The sequence below is a fragment of the Oncorhynchus nerka genome, linkage group LG4 (assembly GCF_034236695.1).
Source record: "Oncorhynchus nerka isolate Pitt River linkage group LG4, Oner_Uvic_2.0, whole genome shotgun sequence".
NCBI classification, from domain to species: domain Eukaryota; kingdom Metazoa; phylum Chordata; class Actinopteri; order Salmoniformes; family Salmonidae; genus Oncorhynchus; species Oncorhynchus nerka.
Genome location: NC_088399.1, coordinates 77,752,550 through 77,767,302, shown reverse-complemented (window position 1 = coordinate 77,767,302; position 14,753 = coordinate 77,752,550). Strand labels below are relative to the sequence as shown.

General features: G+C 42.6%; 1 protein-coding gene across 4 annotated transcripts; it reads right to left on the bottom strand.

Moving 5' to 3' along the window:
• Nucleotides 1-5,280: 5,280 nt before the first annotated feature.
• dync1li1 (dynein, cytoplasmic 1, light intermediate chain 1) lies at nucleotides 5,281-14,711 on the bottom strand. Of its 4 annotated transcripts, none has more exons than XM_029658676.2 (13): nucleotides 14,593-14,711; nucleotides 14,131-14,204; nucleotides 13,641-13,757; nucleotides 12,953-13,183; nucleotides 8,934-9,373; nucleotides 8,716-8,809; nucleotides 7,085-7,220; nucleotides 6,906-7,017; nucleotides 6,692-6,751; nucleotides 6,572-6,616; nucleotides 6,354-6,444; nucleotides 6,062-6,169; nucleotides 5,281-5,937 (listed from the first exon to the last, which is right to left on the bottom strand). In XM_029658676.2, the coding sequence occupies exons 1-13, from the start codon at nucleotides 14,694-14,696 to the stop codon at nucleotides 5,807-5,809; spliced, it is 1,743 nt and encodes a 580-aa protein (XP_029514536.1). In that variant the 5' UTR covers nucleotides 14,697-14,711; the 3' UTR covers nucleotides 5,281-5,806. The 4 variants fall into 4 exon arrangements, with proteins under 4 accessions (XP_029514536.1, XP_029514535.1, XP_029514538.1 ...); XM_029658675.2 differs by having other exon boundaries at nucleotides 5,282-5,937; nucleotides 6,062-6,172; XM_029658678.2 differs by having other exon boundaries at nucleotides 5,283-5,937; nucleotides 6,062-6,172; nucleotides 9,222-9,373.
• Between the last annotated feature and the right edge of the window lie 42 nt (nucleotides 14,712-14,753).

The window sequence follows — 14,753 nt, the reverse complement described above, 5'->3', positions numbered from 1 at the left end:
CACACCGTCTCCCATGAGCTTCCCCAAGTTGTAACAAACGGACCAGTTCGTAGCTGGATTCTTCACCGATCTTTTATACTTTCTCCGGAACATGAAATTTGTTCGGACTTCAAGTTCTGTGAGGTGGAAGAAATTACTTTGTTCTCTATGAAAATTCACTCTTGTCTCTTATACTGTGTCCATGAGAAGATAATCTCTTTGAGTAATTTATGACCTCACTGCGCACAGCAGCCTAGTTGAAGGAGCAGAGAGAGGCAGGGAGAGGGGGATGGTGCTTACTGTAGCCAAAGAGGGCAACGTCATGACACATCAATGATGTCAGTCTTGCTGCTGGTGATTCTTTGATCCACCTCTACGCAGATGACACCATTCTGAATACTTCTGGCCCTTCTTTGGACACTGTGTTAACTAACCTCCAGATGAGCTTCAATGCAATACAACTCTCCTTCCGTGGCCTCCAACTGCTCTTAAATGCAAGTAAAACTAAATGCATGCTCTTCAACCGATTGCTGCCCGCACCTGCCCGCCATGACTACTCTGGACAGTTCTGACTTAGAATATGTGGACAACAACAAATACCTAGGTGTCTGATTAGACTGTAAACTCTCCTTCCAGACTCACATTAAACATCTCCAATCCAAAATTAAATCTAGAATTGGCTTCCTATTTCGCAACAAAGCATCCTTCACTCATGCTGCCAAACATACCCTCGTAAAACTGACCATCCTACCGATCCTCGACTTCGGCGATGTAAATGACAAAATAGCCTCCAACATTCTACTCAACAAATTGGATGCAGTCTATCACAGTTCAATCTGTTTTGTCACCAAAGCCCAATACACTACCCACCACTGCGACCTGTACGCTCTCGTTGGCTGGCCATCGCTTCATACTCATCGCCAAACTCACTAGCTCCAGGTCATCTCCAAGTCTCTGCTAGGTAAAACCTTGCCTTGTCTCAGCTTAAGGCTAAATTGGGTTTAGGGGTGACCATTGCAGCACCCACCTGTAGCACACGCTCCAGAAGGTATATCTCACTGGTCACCCCTAAACCCAATTCCTCCTTTGGCTGCCTCTCCTTCCAGTTCTCTGCTGCCAATGACTGGAACGAACTGCAAAAATCACTAAAGCTGGAGACTCTTACCTCCCTCACTTGCTTTAAGCATCAGCTGTCAGAGCAGCTCACAGATCTCTGCACCTGTACATAGCTCATCTGTAAATTAGCCCATCCAATCTACCTCATCCACATACTGTATTTATTTATCTGGCTTCTTTGCACCCCAGTATCTCTACTTCCACATACATCTTCTGCACATTCTACCATTCCAGTGTTTAATTGCTATAATGTAATTACTTCGCCACCATGGTCTATTTATTGCCTTACCTCTCTTATCCTACCTCATTTGCACATGCTGTATACAGCTTTTCTATTGCGTTATTGACTGTACGCTTGTTTATTCCATGTGTAACTCTGTGTTGTTGTATGTGTCGAACTGCTTTGCTTTATCTTGGCCAGGTCGCAGTTGCAAATGAGAACTTGTTCTCAACTAGCTTACCTGGTTAAATAAAGGTGAAATAAAAATGTAAAAAATATATTTAAAAAAACAAATAATTAAAGAAAAGCATTGCAAGTTAGAATTTTGTAAAGTTAGTGTGGGAGAGGTGGAAAAATTATCAATCAATAATGACAAACCTCCTGGCATTGACAATGTAGATGGAAAGCTACTGAGGATGGTAGCTGACTCTATAGCCACTCCTGTCATATCTTTAATCTGAGCCTAGATGAAAGTCTTTGTCCTCAGGCCTGAAGGGAAGCCAAAGGAATTCCGCTACCCAAGAGTGGTAAAGCGGCCTTTACTGGTTCAGACCTATAAGCCTGCTGCCAGCTCTTAGCAAACTGTTGGGAAAAATGGTGTTTGACCAAATACAATGCTATATCTCTGTAAACAAATTCACAATAAACTTTCAGCATATTAATAGAAAAGGGCACTCAACATGTACTACACTGACAGAAATGGCTGATGATTGGTTGAAAGAAATTGATAAGAAGATTGTGGGAGCTGTACTGTTTGATTTCAGTGCAGCCTTTGATAACTTGTTGTTGCAAAAAAACGCATCTGTGATGGCTTTTCAACCTCTGTCGTATCATGGATTCAAAGCTATCTATCTAATAAAACTCAAAGGGTTTTCCTTAATGGAAGCTTCTCTAATGTCAAACATGTGAAGTGTGGTGCACCCCAGGGCTGCTCTCTAGGCCCTCTACTCTTTTGTATTTTTACCAATGACCTGATGATTCAATCATATACGCATCAGCAACCACAGCTAAACAAGTCACTGTTTTGGAATGGGTGGTCAGTAATAAACTGGTCCTGAACATCTCTAAAGCTAAGAGCATTGTATTTGGTACAAATTATTCCCTAAGTTCTAGAACTCAGCTGAATATGGTAGTGAATGATGTGGCTGTTGAAAAGTTGAGACTAAATTACTTGGCATTACCTTAGGTTGTAAACTGTCATGGTCCAAACATATAGATTCAATGGTTGTAAAGATGGGGAGAGGTCTGTCCATAATTAAGAGATGCTCTGCTTTTTTGACACCGCACTTCTAAAAGCAAGTTCTCCAGGTTAGTTTAGTCTTATCTTGATTATTGTCCAGTCGTGTGGTCTAGTGCTGCAAGGAAAGACGTAGTTAAGCTGCAGCTGGCCCAGAAGAGAGCGACACGTCTTGCTCTTCATTGTAATCAGAGGACTGATATAAATACTATGCATGCCAGTCTCTCTTGGCTAAGATCAAATCAAATTTATTTATATAGCCCTTCGTACATCAGCTGATACCTCAAAGTGCTGTACAGAAACCCAGCCTAAAACCCCAAACAGCAAGCAATGCAGGTGTAGAAGCACAGTGGCTAGGAAAAACTCCCTAGAAAGGCCAAGAGTTGAGGAGAGACTGCCTGCATCAATTCTTTTTATAACAATGTGTTGAAAATCCCAAATTATTTTCATAGTCAACTTACAAATAGCTCTAATACACACACACTTACCCCATCAGACATGCCAACAGGGGTCTTTTCACAGTCCCCAAATTCAGAAGAAATTCGAGAAAGCGTACAGTACTATATAAAGCCATTATTGCATGGAACTCCATTCCATCTCATATTGCTCAAATAAACAGCAAACCTGGTTTTAAAAAACAGATAAAGCAACACCTCACGGCACAACGCCGCTCCCCTATTTGACTTAGATAGTTTGTGTGTATGCATTGATATGTAGGCTACATGTGCCGTTATAAAAAATGGTTCTGTCCTTGAGCTGTTCTTGTTTATTAAATGTTCTATATTAAATGTCATGTTTTGTGTGGACCCCAGGAAGAGTAGCTTCTGCTTTTGCAACAGCTAATGGGGATCCTAATAAAATACCAAAAATATACTGCACAAATCATGTAAATGAAAAACCTGAAATGTTATTACTTACAAAATATTTTTCTTGATTTAAAAAAAATTGGCAAACTCACACCTGTTGAAATACTAACACGGGTTTAGGAAAAGACAGACAGTCAGAATAAATACACCTTTATTTGACTCATTATAGACCTGATGATACAAATGCCACCACAGAACAATGAAATAACATACCAATCAGGTTACAGTTCTGAAATAACAGACCAATCAGATTACAGCAAGACAAAGGGACTGTACACTTTCCAGGTGCCCCCGGCCATCTCTCCCTCCTTGTATTAACTATTGGGTTATAAACCATTAGTGCTTCTCCTAACTGTACAAATAAAGCTCAACTACACCCCCTCCCCATCTATATCTACATCTAAAAGCAGTCACAGAGAGTTTGGCCCACTTCAGAGCCGGCCGGAAGCCATATTGTTGCCTGCCTCAGTGGATGAACCTTCCATTCATCCATCCATAAGGACTTTGGTTATAGTTCTAATACTTGGTTTATGATTCTCTCAGTTATGTTAGTTATGCTAGTGAACTTGGTTTATGATTCTGTCAGTTATACTAGTGAACTTTTTTTATGATTCTGTCAGTTATACTAGTGAACTTGGTTTATGATTCTGTCAGTTATATACTAGTGAACTTGGTTTATGATTCTGTCAGTTATACTAGTGAACTTGGTTTATGATTGTCAGTTATACTAGTGAACTTGGTTTATGATTCTGTCAGTTATATACTAGTGAACTTGGTTTATGATTCTGTCAGTTATACTAGTGAACTTGGTTTATGATTCTGTCAGTTATACTAGTGAACTTGGTTTATGATTCTGTCAGTTATACTAGTGAACTTGGTTTATGATTCTGTCAGTTATACTAGTGAACTTGGTTTATGATTCTGTCAGTTATACTAGTGAACTTGGTTTATGATTCTGTCAGTTATACTAGTGAACTTGGTTTATGATTCTGTCAATATGTCTGCCATAGAGTTATGCGACATCTCAGAAGATTGCTGCTTTTTGGTTGAAACCTCAAGGGCCAAACTCTCTCTTTTACATGGCTCTGTCTAACATTCTCCATCCCTACCTGCGCATGCGCGCACACACACACACACACAATTCCTACAGTATCTCAGTCAACTATATACATACATCCTTCAATATATCCTACAGTATCAAGATCACCCTAAATACCTCATCTGGTAAAAGGGGAATATATATATTTCCTCCATGTCGTCCTCTTTCTTTCCCTCCCTCCCTCCTCCCTCCCTCCCTCCCTCCCATTCCCATACTCGCTGCCACCTGCTCCCTCTCTCCCCATACCTGTCCATCACTCTCTTCCCCCTGCTCCCTCTCTCCCCCTGCTCCCTCTCTCCCCATACCTGTCCATCACTCTCTTCCCCCTGCTCCCTCTCTCCCCCTGCTCCCTCTCTCCCCATACCTGTCCATCTCTCTTCCCCCTGCTCCCTCTCTCCCCCTGCTCCCTCTCTCCCCATACCTGTCCATCACTCTCTTCCCCCTGCTCCCTCTCTCCCCCTGCTCCCTCTCTCCCCATACCTGTCCATCTCTCTTCCCCCTGCTCCCTCTCTCCCCCTGCTCCCTCTCTCCCCATACCTGTCCATCACTCTCTTCCCCCCTGCTCCCTCTCTCCCCTGCTCCCTCTCTCCCCATACCTGTCCATCTCTCTTCCCCCTGCTCCCTCTCTCCCCATACCTGTCCATCACTCTCTTCCCCCTGCTCCCTCTCTCCCCCTGCTCCCTCTCTCCCCATACCTGTCCATCACTCTCTTCCCCCTGCTCCCTCTCTCCCCCTGCTCCCCATACCTGTCCATCACTCTCTTCCCCCTGCTCCCTCTCTCCCCCTGCTCCCTCTCTCCATCGATCCCCATACCTGTCCATCTCTCTCTCCCTCCATCCATCCATCCATCCCCATACCTGTCCATCTCTCTCCCCCTCCTGCTCCCACTCTCCCTCTCTCTTCTTCCTCCTCCCTCCCTCTCCATCCCCATACCTCTCCGTCCTGAAGAAGGTCTTCATATCTAATCTGTTCTGGCCTGTTGGGGTGAGGTCTGGTCTCCATGTATGGTCTGGGGAATGAGGTAGGGCTGACGTGTCTTCATGTCTGGTATGTGGTGGTCTCACTGGGGGGTGAGGAGGGGAGGTCAGGAGAGGTGAGAATGGGAGGAGGGTGAGGTCTGGTCTCTTCATGTAATGGCCTGGGGGTGTGAGGAGGGGGTAAGGTAGGGGAGGTGGATTTTTCATGTGGTCTGGTCTGGGGTATGTCTGGGGGTGGAGGGTGAGATTTGTTCTCTTCACGTATGGTCTGGGGGGGGTGAGGTAGGGGGGAGGAAGAGGGAGGTGGTCTGTTCATGTCTGTTCTTCGTTGGTCTCAGTACTGGGGTTAGGGTTGTTAGTGTTGCTGTTGTTGGTCTCATCATTCTCTCTGCAGCTGATCCTGTCCAACTCTGCCTGGACATCACTCAGACCCAGCTTAGAACCTGCAACACACATACACAACTACTCAGCTCTGTCTGGATTTATATTTTAAACCACGAGAGGGCGACACAGGGCACACACACCCCTTCTGCCTATATAATAACGTTGTGTGTGTGTGTGTCCTACCTGACTTGCGAACAGTCCCTGGTGTGCTGTTGCCCGGCGGCGATGCTCCGGCCTTCTTGGTCAGAAGACTGTTGAAGAAGTTAGCCAGCACCCCCTCACTGGTCTGACCTGCTACACACACAGGGAGGGTTGGAGAATGTCATACAAAAAGGTGCAACATTTGAGCAGGGTCTGTGGTAAAATACCTAATTGCTTTTCTGCTGTAGGGTGTGGCATTAGCTACACACATTCACGTCATGTAGTACCTGATTGGGGCATGAGGTATCTGATTGGGGCACAGGGCATGGCGTACCTGATTGGGGCATGGTGTTAGCTACGTTGGCTGCAGCTGAACGATTACTGGTCCTGGGAGAACCACTGGGACCTCTACTACTGCTGGACTCCTGTCACACACACACACACAAGATCACATCAGTTTCCAGTATCTTAAAGAGAGAGAGAAAGAAAGGAGGAAAAGAGAGAAAATAGGACAAAGAGAGAGACAGACAGAAGAAAGAGAGATAAACTTACCCCTGGTCGTCCGGCAGATGCAGGAGGTTGTTTGGAGAGCAGCGACTGAAACCACAAAGACACACATTAGAGAGAGAGAGAGAGCAACACCCACACACGTCACCATGTGTCAAGTCTCACCTGCAGCTTGAGCAGAAACACCTGGTCATCTTCAGCCTGAATCTCCTTCTCATGAACAAACTGACATAGGAGAGGATGTCCACAACGAGAGAGGGGGAGAGAGATTCCTATTAATTCATCTATCATTATAGTTTAGAATACAATGGAAAATGTGACGTTCACTAACAGTCTTTTTGGGAATTACAAGATAGAGGTGAGGGGTTAAAGGTCGTACCTTTCTGACAGGCGGTTTGACGATGACCTCCTCAAAGATGTCGTCTAGTTTCAGCGTTTGGAAGTTCTCATGGAGGATAGATATCTTATTTTCATTATCCCACCCTGACGGACTGAAAGAAGACAGGGTGACACACACGCAAACTTAAAGAACACAGGGTTACACTCACACACACTTACATGAAGACTGTGTCTTTCTCCACCAGTTGAGCAGGGTAGTGGAAGGGGAAACCGTAAAGTCTGTGAACCAGGTATTTATACAGAACATCCACATTCTTCATTTCCTTAACCGACGTATACAGCAGAGATGCCCCGTCTGACACAGCATTAAGGACAGTATCACTCACTACACGATCCAAGGCAGGCACAAAGAAATTAACCGCCATGTTGTCTCTACCTTTACACTGCATGCAGATGGAGTCGGGGTTAGTATGATGCTACGAAAAAGTGATCAGAGTTAAAGTGTGTGTGCGCACGTGTGTATGTGGACGTGTTTAATTATACTTGTGGGGACCAGCTGGGACATTTTGTTACTCCTACCAGGTCAAATGCTATTTCTGGGGGGTTTAAGGTTAAGGTTAGAATTATTGTTAGAATTATGTTAAGGAGCTGGGTTAAGTTTTGGGTTCAAGGCTGGGTTTAAGGTTAGGGTGTTTTCACATACAGTCGTCTTTGAAAGAACCGACCTCAGTCCTATTTAAAGTGATCTCTGGGGGGCTTAATAACTCAGTTCTCTTCAAATTCACAATGCCCTTACCTGTGAACTCTTTTTCCAATTAACTTCAACTATTTTGTGGACAGATTTCCTCTTTGCATTCACATTGCTATGTCTAGAAAGGAACCAATATATTTTTCCAACATTCACTCAATGTGCTCTGTGTTTTTAAAAAGTGCAGGACAAACCATTCCATCAAGCTGCTTATACAGGTAACGAGTGGAGGACAGAGGAGCCTCTTAAAGAAGAAGTTACAGGTCTGTGAGAGCCAGAAATCTTGCTTGTTTGTAGGTGACCAAATACTTATTTTCCACCATAATTTGCAAATAAATTCATTAAAAATCCAACGATGTGATTTTCTGGATTTTTTTCTCTCATTTTGTCTGTCATAGTTGAAGTGTAACTATGATGAAAATTACAGGCCCCTCATCTTTTTAAGTGGGAGAACTTGCACAATTGGTGGCTGACTAAATACTTTTTTGCCCCACTGTATGTAAACTTACGACTTCAACTGTATACCTGCTTACATTTTGGAAGCTCATAAATTGCATTTAGTAAAGATATAAGCCGTAGGCCTCCCGAGTAACGTGGAACCAGTCCACGGAATTCAAGCGAACCGAACTCAGACCACCTCTCGAGATGGTCTCAGTTCGGTTTGCGGTTTGCTTTGCACTCTTTTAAGGGGTCTGAGTTCCTTGGAGTGTTCATACTGCACAAAAAAATGAAGCGAACCGCACTAAGTTTACAGAAATAAGCTGAAAGGGACCAATTGTGAAAACACCCTTAGAATTAGAGGTTAGGGAAAATAGGATTTTGAATGGGACTGAATCGTGTGTCTCCACAAGGTAGAGTGGAAAATAGTCTGGGTGGCCATTTGATTAATTGTTCAGCAGTCTTATGGCTTGGGGGTAGAAGCTGTTAAGGAGCCTTTTGGAACTAGACTTGTCGCTCCGGTACCGCTTGCCGTGCGGTAGCAGAGAGAAGAGTCGATGAATTGGGTGACTGGGGTCTTTGACAATTGTTTGGGCCTTCCTCTGACACCGCCTAGTCTAGAGGTATAGTTATACAGGACTGTGTGTGTGTGTGTAAAGGATACACTGTAGACAGAAGCGTCTGATGTATGACTGGATGAAGTCCAGGTGTTCGTCTTTGTAGTCATACTCCTTCTCCAACGTACTGATGGCATCGCACTGCAACACACACAGGTTAGAGGTCATAGGTAATATATGTAGTCATGCTCCTTCTCCAGCCAACTGATGACATCACAGCGAAACAGATAGAATAGGGACAACTCCAGTGTGTGTGTGTTCGTACCTTAGTGCAGACCACCACCATGGGTAGTCCCAGGTTGTGTGTTCGTACCTTAGTGCAGACCACCACCATGGGTAGTCCCAGGTTGTGTGTTCGTACCTTAGTGCAGACCACCACCATGGGTAGTCCCAGGTTGTGTGTTCGTACCTTAGTGCAGACCACCACCATGGGTAGTCCCAGGTTGTGTGTTCGTACCTTAGTGCAGACCACCACCATGGGTAGTCCCAGGTTGTGTGTTCGTACCTTAGTGCAGACCACCACCATGGGTAGTCCCAGGTTGTGTGTTCGTACCTTAGTGCAGACCACCACCATGGGTAGTCCCAGGTTGTGTGTGAGTGTGTTTTCGCCGAGCGGCAGCAGAACGTTCTCCTCCTCCTCACTCCTCCTCTGGGGGGCGCTCTCCTCCCAGCCAGGATCCACATACTCCTGGAACTGTCTGGCCACTACAGACAGTCACAAAGCAGGGGCCTCATTTATCCACTGTGCGTAGGCACAAATCTGTGCGTAAACCATGCGTGGGATTATTTTCACGCAAAGTGTGAGATTTATCCATATGAACATTTACTTAGCCATGACCATGCGCATGCACAGTGCCAAGTGGTGGAATAAGGAAACTGCTTGTCAAGAATAGACTGGGGAAAATATATATGGAAAATGTGTGAATTTGGGAGAGTAATAATAGATTCAAAAAATGTAAAAAGCTATGTCATTGTATCTCCATTGTGAAATAATGCAACATCAACATAATTTTGACCACATCAGTGCATTTGTTACAATAATCCCTACAGTCATTTGTTACAATAATCCCTATACAGTCATTTGTTACAATAATAACCCCTATACAGTCATTTGTTACAATAATAACCCCTAAACAGTCATTTGTTACAATAACCCCTATACAGTCATTTGTTACAATAATAATCCCTACAGTCATTTGTTACAATAATACTCCCTATACAGTCATTTGTTACAATAATAATCCCTATACAGTCATTTGTTACAATAATAATCCCTATACAGTCATTTGTTACAATAATAACCCCTATACAGTCATTTGTTACAATAATAACCCCTATACAGTCATTTGTTACAATAATAACCCCTATACAGTCATTTGTTACAATAATAACCCCTATACAGTCATTTGTTACAATAATAACCCCTATACAGTCATTTGTTACAATAATAACCCCTATACAGTCATTTGTTACAATAATAACCCCTATACAGTCATTTGTTACAATAATAACCCCTATACAGTCATTTGTTACAATAATAATCCCTATACAGTCATTTGTTACAATAATAATCCCTATACAGTCATTTGTTACAATAATAACCCCTATACAGTCATTTGTTACAATAATAACCCCTATACAGTCATTTGTTACAATAATAACCCCTATACAGTCATTTGTTACAATAATAACCCCTATACAGTCATTTGTTACAATAATAACCCCTATACAGTCATTTGTTACAATAATAACCCCTATACAGTCATTTGTTACAATAATAACCCCTATACAGTCATTTGTTACAATAATAATCCCTATACAGTCATTTGTTACAATAATAACCCCTATACAGTCATTTGTTACAATAATAACCCCTATACAGTCATTTGTTACAATAATAACCCCTATACAGTCATTTGTTACAATAATAACCCCTATACAGTCATTTGTTACAATAATAACCCCTATACAGTCATTTGTTACAATAATAATCCCTATACAGTCATTTGTTACAATAATAACCCCTATACAGTCATTCGTTACAATAATAACCCCTATACAGTCATTTGTTACAATAATAACCCCTATACAGTCATTCGTTACAATAATAACCCCTATACAGTCATTTGTTACAATAATAACCCCTATACAGTCATTTGTTACAATAATAATCCCTATACAGTCATTTGTTACAATAATAACCCCTATACAGTCAAATGTTAAATTAGAGATACATGTAAAAGTGAAAGCATTATGTAAATCCTATAAAAGACAGATAATGGGAACTGGAATGAGAGATGGCTGATCTTACTCGTTTTTAGAGACAGGTGGGACTTTTTCTGCAGAAAGTACAGATTGGTTTTTGGAAACGATATCTGATGAGCCAGTCGAATAGGATATTTGTGAGGACTTAATAACTACTATAAAATAGCAAACACATGCCATTCAGGTGCACTTCCAAGTGCTATCCACCCTCGGGTATTTGGCAATGGGCACTTTTCAGCAGGAAAAGTAATGGGTTCCCAAATACGAACGGACCAATAGACGACACCCACATCACTATGAAATCACGCGCGACTCGTTCATTCTGCAGAACAGCAATGTTGGCCTAAAAGCATACTTGAGGGAGCTGTTGAGGTTGGCTGGCTTATTATTTGATGTATATTTGCCATTGCTAAAGCAACTCAATTGTCTTAATGGAACTCTCTTTGTTGCTATGTTTTCATTTTTACTGGTCAAGCCACAACTGAGCGAGCCAAATAAAACCTTTTGGTTCTAGTCATTTTTGTTAGCTTTTTTTGGTTGCGCCGTTGTATTTCACGGTAAGGCGTTGTACATTCTCCACGGTTTAAATGGATGACTTTGACCATACGGTTAATTACGGGCGTTTTGAAATGAGAACAGCCAAGGTCGTGCAAAAGCACTGAGAACAATTGTTATTTATCAAATGGTTCTCTCCTACGGTGTGTATATGACTCTTATAGGATTCTTTGATAAATCACACTTTTTCTATGTGTACGACCATTATCAATTCCATTCGTAAGCAGTATTTTAGAATAGTTTCTACACAATATTGATAAATGAGGCCCCAGGTTATCCGAACATTTAATGCAGATGAATTACACATAGAAATAAAATAAAATAAAAAGTCATGACCAGCTGATTTTTTAAATATTTTTTTATTTTACCTTTATTTAACTGGGCAAGTCAGTTAAGAACAAAATCTTATTTACAATGACGGCCTAAGAAGAGTGGGTTAACTGCCTTGTTCAGGAGCAGAACAACAGATTTTTTTAACCTTGTCAGCTCAGGGATTCGATCTAGCAACCTTTCGGTTACTGGCCCAACGCTTTAACCAGTAGGCTACCTGCCGCCCCGATGTGTCAGTACAATTTCATAAATGTCGACAGACAATTTGTTCGTTCGACATGGTGGGATATTTTTGTGTCTGTAAAATGAATAATGCGGGAAATGGCGGTGGAAAGGCCTTTATGGGCAAATATTTATATAATAACCATCATATCGAAGTAAACGTGATGATATGGTGTGTGGTCCTCCCACTACGTCTCAGGAAACCATGCAGTTTATTAGGCTACAGATTAAATAAATTACGATGAACTTCACAGGGTGATGAGCTTAATGCTGCTTTCCAAAAAATATCGATGGTCTTATTCTGGTGACACGATGATCGACGCTTAACTGCCTTTTATCCATAATAATCTCTTCATGTAGACTAGTCTACCTGCACTGTATCTGAGAGCTGTTGGCTAGAACGCAGGTGTCAAGACCAGAGTGGGCACATTTGCTAAATAACGCAACAAAACCATTGGTAGAGTTGAAAATGCGATGGATGCGATTTTTATTCGGTACATGAAAACTTAAGTAAAAAAGTACCTTTAAAAATGTGCACTACATCATCACACACTGCTTTAAAAATGTGCACTACATCATCACACACTGCTTTTTAGCCGCAACATGTCAGTTTGGTAGAAACACACCACTGCTGGGGAAATGTGAATATTTTCTTTATGCATATTTGCATAAAAATCTGTCGCCAATTGGATGGAAAGCGAGCTTTAGACAGTCTTATTTTTGTGCAGTTGGTTAAAACCCTTTTAACAATGTCCAAATAGTCCTCTGCAGCACAGTTTCAGTGGCTATCTAAAAGTCAGCTGAGCAAGCCAATAATATATCTGGTACCAGCCTGTTCAGGGTTAGGTCTAGGACCTGTTTAGGGTCCTGTTTAGAGGTCAGAGGGTAAAATATGACGTGTGTTTGACTCACTTCTGTTCTCCAGCTCCCTCAGTGTTTCCGGGGGGACCCGGAGCTTGTCGATATGTTCCCTAGCGACAGCCGCCCACTTCTGAAGCGATTCCATGGCGACCCACGGCCGCGACAGGTCCACAGTAATCAATAGCAACGAGTCACCAAGCGCCTCTCGTTGCACAGCAACAGACTGCAGACCTTTATGGTACAGATCCCCATCTAACACCCAGGCATTACACCTGGTTTGGTCTACATACACACACACACACACCACACCACATTATAGACAGACCTAGTAGGTAGTGCAGAGAAATTAACCAACATTTCGAGGGTGGACGCTGTTTCTCTAGACAGAAATCAAATCATTCACGAAAAAAAAGTCAAGTCAAGAACTACAGTATATGGGATGCTGGGCTAAAGGGAGTTGTAGTTTTCATTAAGCAAATATTCAACCTTGTTCAGCGCAGAAATGTTGTAATTAACTACAATGACCATAAATTGAATGTTGATCATTTTTGGTTTTGTAAGGTCAATTAAAAAGCTCCAAAATCATTTTAATGTGTTTATTTCTTAAATTTTCTGATTCAAAATATTTATCAACCGAAAGCAACATATCTGACCTCGAAAAGGACTAATCACTCAGCACTACTAGTGGTTAAAAGGCAATGATGGTGTAAAAGGTCAAATGAAAGCTGTGATTGGTTACCGTCAATGTCGTCGTCATGGACACTAAAGTAGAGGTATTCCAGGCCACGCCCCTTCAGGAAGTCCTCAACACCCTGTAGTTTAGCAACCAGGGTGGTCTTCCCCGAACCCACCTCCCCTACACACACACCGAAAGACAGTCAGACAGGTATTAAACACCTAACACATTACAATATTCTACTATTAGGCCTATCAGTAAATACTGCAGAGTAGGCAGCATTCCTCACGCCATACTGATTAGCCTCTGTAGCAGAGGATTACCCTTGGGGTTGTTACTGCTAGGCGAATGTGGCTGACTGGACTCAGACAAGGATTGCTAGACACACACATTCTACACAATGCCATATAAAAGCAACATAAAGCCTGACTGATAGCTGGTATCATATTGGTCCATCATTGTAATAGGAGAAGACAGGGTGGGGGAGAGAGGTTCATCACAGCTAGCACACGCACAGAGAGACAGACACACGCACAGACAGACAGACACCCACCCATGACCAGCACATTTTTCCCGGACGGTAGTTTAGATCTGGAGTGAGTCGATACTTCGCTCAGAATAGCAGACCTGCGAATAGATGGATAGAGCAGACCGTTCACTAGCTAACTTAGCTAGCTGCCTGTCTACATGTACATCTTATAGACTCATTCCACTGACTAGCTAGTTAACTATCTTATCATCACCAGCAGCATTAGCCAATGCTAACTATCGCTGGCTAGTCAATCTAAAAGCCGATGCAGAAATGCTAGCTCACTAAATAAACCACACAATCATCAGACAGCATCATCATCATTCATTCGTAAACCTAGCCAATCTCTATTGCTAGCATCAATGGGCTAGCCGCTGCTAGCTAGCTGTGTTAGACGGGCTGTCACTCGGAGTCTGAACAATAACAGTCGCTCTCCATCGAAAAGCTCCTCCTGGATCTAAACAGGAAGGTGTCCGTTGTTCCCACCATAAATCTTGTCCATCTTCGTCTTCAGTGTTTGGTTGTTCGGCTGTGCTGTTTAGTCCACTGTTGTTGGAGGATAATAATGTACTCCTCCCTGACGCCGCCATCTTCACTGCTGCCAACCAACAAAGACCCGGATGTAACGCACAGTACTGGGCGTGGTC

Bases quoted from the DNA above. Each gene is read 5' to 3' on its own strand.
- dync1li1 (XM_029658675.2), bottom strand. From the start codon at position 14,696: ATGGCGGCGTCAGGGAGGAGTACATTATTATCCTCCAACAACAGTGGA. The intron at 13,758-14,130 runs GTGGGTGTCTGT...GTGTGTGTGTAG, and splicing joins GAAAAATGTGCTGGTCATGG to GGGAGGTGGGTTCGGGGAAG. The intron at 6,617-6,691 runs GTGAGACTTGAC...TTGTGGTTTCAG, and splicing joins TGTTTCTGCTCAAGCTGCAG to TCGCTGCTCTCCAAACAACC.